This window comes from Carassius auratus, unplaced genomic scaffold (assembly GCF_003368295.1).
Source record: "Carassius auratus strain Wakin unplaced genomic scaffold, ASM336829v1 scaf_tig00217662, whole genome shotgun sequence".
In the NCBI taxonomy this organism is placed as follows: domain Eukaryota; kingdom Metazoa; phylum Chordata; class Actinopteri; order Cypriniformes; family Cyprinidae; genus Carassius; species Carassius auratus.
This window is the reverse complement of record NW_020529170.1, coordinates 18,662-29,245: the sequence shown is the minus strand read 5'-3', so window position 1 is coordinate 29,245 and position 10,584 is coordinate 18,662. Positions and strand designations below refer to the sequence as shown.

The 10,584-nt window shown below is 36.5% G+C and overlaps 1 protein-coding gene across 1 annotated transcript; it reads right to left on the bottom strand.

Moving 5' to 3' along the window:
- Positions 1-284: 284 nt before the first annotated feature.
- Positions 285-10,527, bottom strand: LOC113101950 (unconventional myosin-X-like). Its single transcript, XM_026265706.1, has 3 exons — positions 10,041-10,527; positions 2,248-2,346; positions 285-539 (listed from the first exon to the last, which is right to left on the bottom strand). The coding sequence occupies exons 1-3, from the start codon at positions 10,059-10,061 to the stop codon at positions 297-299; spliced, it is 363 nt and encodes a 120-aa protein (XP_026121491.1). The 5' UTR covers positions 10,062-10,527; the 3' UTR covers positions 285-296.
- Between the last annotated feature and the right edge of the window lie 57 nt (positions 10,528-10,584).

Genomic DNA, 10,584 nt, shown 5'->3' with positions numbered 1-10,584 from the left:
TGGAAATCTGGAACTGGACTAACTGCTTTTGGCACAGATCACATCCCGACAGTGCACACACAAACACACAGTTGAACCAGCCCCAAAGGACAACACAGTACACTGTTGTGAGGAAAGGCTCAAGAGGCAGTATAAAGAGAGAGCCAAAGGGAGAGAGACATGCAAGTAAGCAAATATATTATACTTTGACACATTAAAGAACAGAAAGCCATCCAGCCACCTGCACAGCAACCCTGTGTCCTTGACAACTGCGTCTTTCACCACAGCTGAAACATTCACACACTCGTAACACACACTCATTTGTAAAAATGCACTCTTAATGAATAACAAACAATGTTATATTGAGTGTTTGTGGGTGATTTTGCTGTGTGTTTACTCACATATATGCTCTTCTGTGTGTAGCGGAGCTGCAGGTTGTGTAGAATGGCCCCGTCGTGTAGGTCCTGTAGGGTTGCCATGTCCTCGACCCCACTGATACTGCTGCTGTGCATGGGGTAAACCCTCTGCCTGCTCACGGCATTCTGTTTGTAAGTGTACACCTGAACAAAACACACATTTGCAACACATGTTAACAGTGTGTTGATCTTCCGTTCTCAGTATTTGTTTTCATTTTGTGTAATGATCACAAAAGAAACAAAAAAGAGAACAATATATAAAGAATGTCAAACACATTTTTTAAAGGTTATTATTATAGGTTACCACTCTAAAATCTGATTGGATGACCCACATTTAAAGACATTGTAAAATAGCTGAAGTATGCATTTCTTACATTCACTGTATACATTTATAATGGCACATAAACTGAATTCTATATTAATGCACATCAATGCTAGACCTCTGAAACTATACATTTCTGTTATCCCAGGCAACCACTTTAATACACAGCTTTACTAGCTTCATGACTCATTGCATACTCTCTTCAATTCTCTGCTAAAAAAAAGCTTAAGCCAGCTTAAAATGGTTTGTTGGTCTCAGCTGGTCACCTAGCCTGTTCAGGCTGGTCTGTTTGCCGGTTTTAGACTCACTTCAACAGGTCAGACCTAGAAGACCAGCTTGACGACAAGCTAAACCAGCTGAGCACAAGTTTGTTCAGACTGGGAGATTGGTTTTATTTTTTCCAAATTCCTTTTTTTTCCATTTTAATTTTTTCTTAGAATCTGTTTTATTAGTTAAATAATCTAACAAAAAAAAAAAAAAAAAAAAGCATGTCTAATTAATTGAAATACATTTTAAAGCCCTATGTAATACTTTTTATTTTTTCACTCAAATTAAGATTTTTGTTGTTGTTGTGTATTTAATTTTTTTTTTTTTGGTAAAACAATCCTGGTAAATAATTGTCCAGTTAAATATTCCTTAAAAATAATATTTTAATATTCATTTTATTAGAAGTAGTGCAAGTAATTATATTTCTGTCATGGATTCTTCAAGTTAAACCAAACTTTCATTTTGACAGGTTGCTGTCAAGACCTTTAGTTTCTATTTGCATGTGGTATGACAATAACTTTTCTCAAAAGAAATGGTTAAAATGATAATGAAGTGATTCTTAGAGCAGCATGTACTCATATATTGAGGCAGCAGAGGCTAAAAACACTACAATTATCATGTGTGTTTTAGTATGTGTGTAGTAAACAAAACATCTGCACCATTCATTCACACAGAGACAGGCAGGATTCAAATTTAAATAGAATTTATGTCATTCTTTGTTATACAGTAAATCCATATTTGTCACTAGATTTCACAATTCCATCTGGGTTTTGCCTGTATTTTATTTCTTTACACCGTACAACTAAAACCAGTGCTTAAAAAACACTAAAATGCTGAAATTAAACAGAAGGTGTTTATTGTTTTAATTAACTATACAGATCCTGATCTCATATGGAAGGTAACATACGGTCCACTGATTGTGCCGCAGACCAGAAACAGAAGCCAGAGACACAAGCAAGTTGCATGTGTTTGAATACACAAGCGAGAAGATGAGAAACAGACTCAAGAAACACACCTTAAAACACAAACACATTGTGCTCAGTTGAGAAACAGGCTTAACTGAGTTTCTGGTCATTTCTGTGTACCTGGTGCCTGGTTCCATGACAACAAAGCAGCCTGCTGGTCTCTTCCAAACAGAGAAGTGTGTGTTTGTGTAAAATGAGAGCACAACACCTGTTCAGCAGTGCGTTTTGATCAGAGGTGCACAGAGCAGATGTTAAGCCACTGTTTCTGTTTAATGCATACACCGCCACCCCCACTTACCTGGCCATAGTCTGTGTTAAAGACCACCACTCCACCAGAGCACGAGTCCACGGTACTGGGGACATAATGATCCTCCACCCAGAGCCACACTCGACAACCCTGTCAAACACATAAACGCTGGTTAGCAACATACTGAACAATAGTAGAAACTCAAACAACTGTTTGCAAAACCACACATTGGATGTAATTGTGGATTTTGAAATGAAATTATAAACTGCGTTTGAGAACATCCTGCGGTACAGAAAAATCACTAACAATTAGCAGCAACAATAAAATACAAACAACTGTTGTGTTAAAACTATGTGGTATTTGTAATTCTAGCTCTTGACATCTTGGTATTTGTAATTCTAGACTGTATTCTCACATGTGGCTCCTAAAGTTTCAGAATACATCTTATCTCAATAAACTCTCGCACTCTTCTCGTTTGGTTAGGTACCAAAGTTTGCAATCAAATTTAAGAGATTTCTACATAAACTCATATTTCTCATCAGTACTTTAAACTTTTTACTCGTCTCACATTTTAGAACAAATGTCTACTTCTCCGAAGGAAGACATAGTTGAAACTTAGATGAAGGTAAGAACTTCAAGTCTCCTAAAAATGAAAGATCAACCTTTGAGCAATACCTTTTTCTGGAAGGCTCTACTCATTAGGTCAAAAAAGGTATAATTACCAATAACTGTACCTCATTAGACCAAATTCCTCCCTCTGTCTCTCATATGCCACACTGCCACACACACACACACACACACACACACACACTATAAGTGTACATGCTGATGGAAGAAACACATGGTGATCTGACCAGGCATGACTGGCTGTGAGGCCCCACTGAAGCAGACACAGTTGAACTTTAACCCCATTCCCCACTTACATGCGCACACACACACACACACACACACACACATACTATCAGCACTGCATCAAACACTGCAGCATTGTGTTCAGTCCATTGCCACACTGCATTATGGATATTGCATTTGTATATACAAGTTCAAATGTACTAAATGTAGAATATTCCACTTATTTTTCCACATGGAAAACATCAGACCGAGACGATAAATCAAATAAAACATGAACACAACAAAGTGATTATGTTTGACCACAGTAAAAACAGCAACTTTTAACATGAATGTTTTAAATTAAGACTGTGGAATTTGAAAAATGACCGAAAGCCTTGTGAATCACGGTATTAGGATTTTTTTTTATTTTATTCAATTCAATTCATCGATTACCTGTCATTCTCTCTCTCGAGCACTTTACTAATGCAGTGGCATAAACTCAACAGTCCTTCATAGCTTAGAAGAACGGAAACACACACACACACACACACACACACACAGAACTGCTGAATGATCAGACTAAACTGCAACAGAACAGCTGTGCAGCTGGACACACACAGATGAACACTTTCTCCTAACCCAGCATAATATACAGAAACAGCTATAAGTATCTAAACCAATCTTAGATTGATTTCATTAGAAAGGTTGTCAAAACATTACTGTTTGTTTGATTAACACTGACTAATAGCATGAGTTTGGGTCTATCTTTTTAAATCTTCTTTTTTATGGCCTTCAATTAAAATATTATTTGACATACAGAATTTGGCAAGATGTGGACTTATTTCAATGCAACACTGTAAATAAAATCTTAAACTGATACAATTAATCAACAAATTAAGCAGTTCAATTATTAGTTAGCTGAAGCTGAAGTGTAAAGATTATTTGTATAAATATAATAAAAATCCACAATTTACTCTGACCTAAAAGGCCACAGTAACCACAGAAAAACTTAGCTTTGGTAAGACAAAGACAAAAGTCTGTAGAGGAAATGGACAATTTAAGTCATTTTCTCTCTGATTACTGTCACATGCACATCTTCATGGTTTCTAACAGCCTAAACACATGCAGACATCCTGCTAATCTTCCAGGTTAGTAGCTGTAAAAAGCAAATAGACACAAACTAGGAATGACAACAGAAAAATTAAGCAATAAAGAACGGGACATGATTTTATCAATGGGACCATTGTATTACATGTTGTGTTCATATAAAAGGAATCCGACGTTTAAAGATGACTGATTGTTTCTGGTAAGCAGCATGACACTGCTTGCAGTTGCAAAACAGATAATTTCGCATGAAGTGTTTTGCATATTTTCAAACAGTGTTTACTGTCTAAAAAAAATTAACACTGTAGTGGATTGACTCTAGATCCATATACATTTAAAACCTCAAAACTCAGAGTCAGTCCCATCAAGTTAGTGCATCTCTAACCCACATAAACAGGAAGCTGTTTTTCTCCCTAAACCAAGTTTATCTCAGGAATTCTGGGCGTCTAATCCAATTCACCATCTCTGCAGTAATCCAGGATGCACTGTCTGTGATACCGTCCGTTTCCCAACATTGGCTTGTGTTAATGTGTGTTGCTTCTCTCTAAATCACCTTAAGAAATGAATGTTAAGAAACTTTTGAATTGTTCATTGGTTTTTTAGTATGTGTGGATTTACTTGAAGGACAAAAATGCTCCTCTAGAAGTCTGCTAAATCTTACAAAACCTCACTTTGGGGACATCCAGAAATCCATCTGGTGGTTGAGGCATTAAACCTGAGTGAGTGTGTGTGTGTGTGTGTGTGTGTGTGTCTCCTTGACAGAAGCATATTTCGAGTTAAGCAGCTTTCACCATGTCTTGTGTTTATCTGCAAACATTATAAGATTACAACTGCTCAACAAGTTTATGACCGCAACACAAACATGCTGACACATTACGGTTTAAAATACTCAGAATATACTTAAATTATAATTATCCCTCTCTAGTCAAAACTATTTTTTAGATTATCACACTGATTTTTTTAAATGACACAAAAACCTTAATGTGTTTACAAGCACTTTTAATTTCAGCAATAACATTTCATGTAAATGCTTCAGTCCAACTGGAAAATGGCTAATCCAGTTTTTGCAAAGTTAGACCAACAGATATAAAAATGTTTTAAAAATCCTTAAAATATTTAAATACTCATTATGTTGTTTGACTACACAAAAAATAAAAAAAAGACTGTAGCTTGCTAAGAGAGAAAAGCAGAGAAAGAGTGAGAGGGAAAAAAAGAAAGTCTAAGTATGTATATATTCAAAAGCTTGAAATCAGTATTTTTTATGTTTTAACGTAAGACTGCATTTATTTTAATAAAAAAAGTAAAAACAGCAATATTGTAAAATATTATTACAATTTAAAATAGATGTTTTAATATATTTTAAAATGTTTTTTTCTGTAATCGCAAAGCTGAATTTTCAGAAGCAATTACTCTGTGTCACATAATCCTTTAGAAATATGCTGACTTGCTTCTCAAGAAACATTTATTATTATAAATTTTGGAAACAGTTGTGCTGCTTAACTATTTAGGGCAACTATGTGTATATTTTTCAAAATTCTTTGATGAGTATAAAGTCTTTATGGTCACTTTTGATCAATTTAATGGATCCTTGCTGTAAAAAAGAATTAATTTCTTCCAAAAAATTAAATTTCTGACCCCAAACTTTTTGAATGGTACAGTACATGTCTGTCAGGTTTTCTGGCCTTTATTCACTTCCTGTGCTAAAAAAAGATTGCTCAAGGGAATAACAGATTTAAACAGGTAGCAAGAATCCAACTAAAACATCACAGGCACAAAACTGATGCACAAAGACTCCCAAATCAAACGTCACTGACTCTTTATAATTTTGTTTCATGTTAAGATGAAAGAAAAACCTCACTTTGAAGTTAAAAAGTGCACTGTGTGCATGCATGTCTGAGTGTGTCCTTGTATTGTGTATCTAAACTCTTAAAATAATATCAGAGTTTTGGAGTGTGGTCAGGCTGGGCGGAGTAAAGGATGAAACAGACCAGAGTTACTCTGTAATCTCACTGCTGCTTACAGTGCATGTTCAGAGCTTACCACACACACACACACACACACTTCTCCATTGCTCTTTTTCTCTCCCCCTTTCTTTCTCTCATTTGGCTGCAGGAAGTGAGGAATCAGATATCGTTTGGGTCAACAGGAAGGCAGGCCAGTGATGAAGGGCATTCCTGCATACTTCGGACCCAAAGACCCAAACTTTGGTTCTCTCATATGCAAGGCTTGGTGTTCAGACTCAGTCCGGTCTCCTAAACTTATAACCAAACTTATTTTACCAAGCAACCCCTCTCAAAAACCCTCACATATACACTGCATTGCCGCCTGACCTACTTTTCCACAGCACTCTCATTTTCTCTCTCTCTCTCTCTCTGTCCTACAGTGAAAAATGTGTGTTTATACTTCACAACGAGAGTGAACGAGGGAAAGAGCGCTGTATAACCTCACACGGAACAAAGACAAAGACCATCTGCATGTATGTATGTATGTGTGTGTGTGTACTTTGCGCCAGGTCCTGGTTTAGAAGTCTCATAGATTGCAATTGTTAAGGATCATAAAAGGAAGTCCTCCTTGTTTTCTTCCTCATTGTTTGGTAATTATAATGCTTTAGTCATTCGGGAACAAACAGACTAATTAAGCATTCAGGTTTTGCGTGTTAATTGACACGATTTAAGAATAAATGAATAGTTTGTATAAAAAGAAAATTCTGTCATCATGTACTCATCCCTCATTCTAACTTGTATGACTATCTCTACCATGGACCACAATAGGAGACTTTTTGGAATATGACCTGGTCAATGCTTTCCACGCACTTACAATAAATGGGGAAATGAATTTTTCTAAATTCAAAATGTCTGACTTTATGTGTCTTGTCGAGAAGATGTGCATCATATTTTAAACCTCAATTATCGAGTTAAACTCAAGATGATCGGGAATTTTTTTTTTTTTTTTTTGTCTATTTCTCATCAAAAGTCTATGGTATGACTTCGGAAGACTTGAACTTTTTGAATCTTGAAAGTTGGGTCCCAGTTCATTCAGGACCTAATTTGAAACCTTTTGTGTTTCAAAGAACAAGACATTAATAGAGCTTGGAAACAGGATGATGAGTAATTGTTTTTTTGGTGAACTATTTCTAACATAAACATGGGAAATTCACAAACAGATTTCTCTTTCAGTATTTGTCTTTATCAGCATAAGGGGTTTTTCTGTTCAGAGTTTCTGGTAAAGGACAGGTTTGAATAACTGCGCTGTGTAATCATTAAGCTACTCACAAGATTTAATGTGCGTGCGTGCGTGTGTGTGTGTGTAAGAAGAAGGATTACCTGACACCAAGCAGATGAAGAAACCCAACGGGGTACATGACCGAATGTGTGTGAGGGAATACTGTTCCCACTTTGAGGTCAAGATTTTTAGTTCTCAAGTTAGTTAAAACTTGAAAAAATGTCAGTGAAAACTCTCAGTGAATAAAAAGCTTATACATTTAATTAAAAATACATATATAACTCTAACTATATTATATATCATGTTTTATATTTTAAAAATAAAAATATTAATTAAAACAGATCTGATATTAATTAAAAAAGATAGGTCTGTGGTACTTCCTATGTAAATATGTGTATATGTGAGTGTCATAGCTCCTGTACTCCAGGTGCTAAATAAGCTCCACCCCTTTGTGTGTTTTATTATGGTGTTCAATTTGATTTCAGCAAACCAAAACCTCTGTGTATTTGCTTAAATATTAAAAGCAATTTACTAGGAAAAATGATGACAGAGTTATAATCTAATTCTTAGTGCATGAGACTTCACGGTTGCACCCAAAACATCTCTGATCCTCTATAGGACTTTTGTTTCAGGGAAAAAGAATAACCTGGATTGTTTGTTCTCCCAGAATGACACTCCTCTGCACTAAAGCACAACTCTCAAACAGTACCTGCGACTCTGATTGGCCAGTTCACAGGAAAATAAAGAGCTTTACCTTTGAATAAGCTCCGCCTATATTGACTGCAGGGAGGCAATAGCCACAGCGACGCTGCTGTGCAAACACATCCATACACAAACACACCTAAAACAAAACGGACATGCAGGCCTGCCACCATAACTGCAAACAGAAATGTGTGCATGCATGTGCGTTCATGCTAAGACAAAAACACAAATCCCTGGAGAAAATGTCAGATCTGTATGTGGACTCTCTCTCTGTGAGGTTAGACATGCAGAAGAGTAGTATGTGAAACAGGAATCACCCTGTCTCTCCCTTGTTGAGGTCAGTCATGTAGAAGAGTCGTGTGTGAGACAGGCATTCACGAGCTCAGCTCTTCCCCACATTCTGCACGCATGTTTCAGCTGAATCTGTTTCCGCACACACAGCTATGTCTTTTTAAAGACTGCTCCTTTTGTCCAGAACCGTTTCACAGGCTAGATACGCAGCAGCAGGCAGATATTTGACACTATTGTGTAAAGCTGGTGCAGTTAGAGCCCACTGCTTTTTGTGCTTCCCTCTAAAACAATCTAAAAATCTCATATAAATACTGTTTCTGAGCCAGTGCAGGTGAGTATGTTTTATTAAGATTATATATTTTATAAGGGTGACGCCTTCACAGGTGAAAAGTGCAATCCTGAGGACTAATGATCCACCTCAAGCCAACATTAGAAACCTTCACTTGTGACTCATGTGGCGCTGGCTCAAGGGAGCGGCTCGTGCTACCGATCATCACCTCGCACTCATTTCACAATAAAGTCACAAGGGATGAATAATACAATTGTCTCATTTCCATCAACGTCAGTCCTGACAAGCATTACACAAAATCACCTTTTGGCAATACTCAATTTTCAAAATTCAATTGATTTCTATTTAAAATAATTTATGTATACAAAGTATTATTTAAAAAATGACTATATAAAATCTTCAAATGTAATTTTAAAATGAATTTAAAACGTATATTTAAACTTTTTAAAACTCAATGTCTGTTTATTTCTTCATGTAATTCACATCATGATCATACATTTAAAAATATATATTATTAGTGTTGGGTAAGTTACTCTAAAAAAGCTACTAATAATTATATCTTCAACCGTGTGTTTAGATTAGTGTACTAATTACTCCCTCTTAAAAGTCAACCAACTGAACAATATATGAATAGACATGAAACAGTTCTCTTTTTTATTATAAAATAAATAATATAAAATAGCACAAATTATTTATGACCTGACCAAAGTATTTAAAGTAAAAAGTTTGAATTAAAAACATAAATTTGTATGTTAAATGTAGTACTGTTTTATATAGGATTGTTCTACAGTCTATACAGCATCAGAAATAACTAATTACAGAAAATCTAAAAGTAATCCCTTACTTTAATTTTCAAGGGAAATTAAATTACAGTAATTAATTTGTATAATAAGTATTGTATTGCACCCAACACTGTGTTTTATTATATTATATAATTATTATAATCTAATAAATACCTTTTTTTATATATATTTTTACTTACTTTTATATACTTTCTAATTCAGCAAGTGTACAGTGCACACTTCTAATAATAGCTATAAGATGCAGAGGAGGAAACAAGAATGAAAGGTAAGGAAATGCCTGTGAGCTCCACTGGGAATGACCTAAACCGTTCAGAACCGGGCCAGTGAGAGAGATGTGAGGGAGGGAGACACACACACACACACACACACACACACACACACACACACACACACACACTCACTCAGCGTGCGCTTACAGTCCTGAGCATTAAACAAACTACATTGGCATCAAGCAATTGATCGCATAAATATAGCAATACAGAGAAATATTTAAAGAATATATAGAAATATACAGGCGATTTGGTATTATATATATATCATATATTTTGTACTCTGGAACAGAATATATCAACATGGAAATATTATTTTTATACCCAACTTACCTCGGTGAAAAAGTTATCCATTGTCCTTATGATTATGAGTCTCAGGGGTATTCATAGGAGTCAAGAAGCCCAACCATAAGTGCAACACAACAGAGTGAAAAGTGTCATGCAGCCCCACACAGCATCTCACTGATCTCTAGACCACTGAAGCCAGTTTGTTTCTCTCTCGCAAAGACGCGTCTTTGTTTCAGACCGTACAGATGTTGGATTCAAACTATCCTATGTCCCGCGGCCAGTCACGAGAGCAGGAAAAAGTTGAATCTTCCCCGAGCGCAGTGCCACCGGACTCGCGAGGCGCACCGTGAAAGGATATAAAGATGCGGCGCGAGGTCACTTTGTATGCCGGTGTGACACGCGCCTCGGGAAACAGCGAGGGCTTCGTCTCCTGCCAAGTTTGCAGTGACTCCGCTGAGTCGGCTCGCGGTCTGTTGACTCCGCCCCCCGCGCGGTTTGAATGGCAAAACTTCCAATAATCCCCAGCTGTAGCGCGCGCTCCTCCTGCTGTTCCCCTGGTGAGGTCGCGCTGTAAGATTATTTGTGTTGA

Coding starts and splice junctions, on each gene's coding strand:
- LOC113101950 (XM_026265706.1), bottom strand. CDS start 10,061: ATGGATAACTTTTTCACCGAG. Junction 2,347..10,040: donor TGGATAACTTTTTCACCGAG/GTAAGTTGGGTA, acceptor TGTGTTTGACAG/GGTTGTCGAGTGTGGCTCTG. Junction 540..2,247: donor TTAACACAGACTATGGCCAG/GTAAGTGGGGGT, acceptor TGTTTTGTTCAG/GTGTACACTTACAAACAGAA.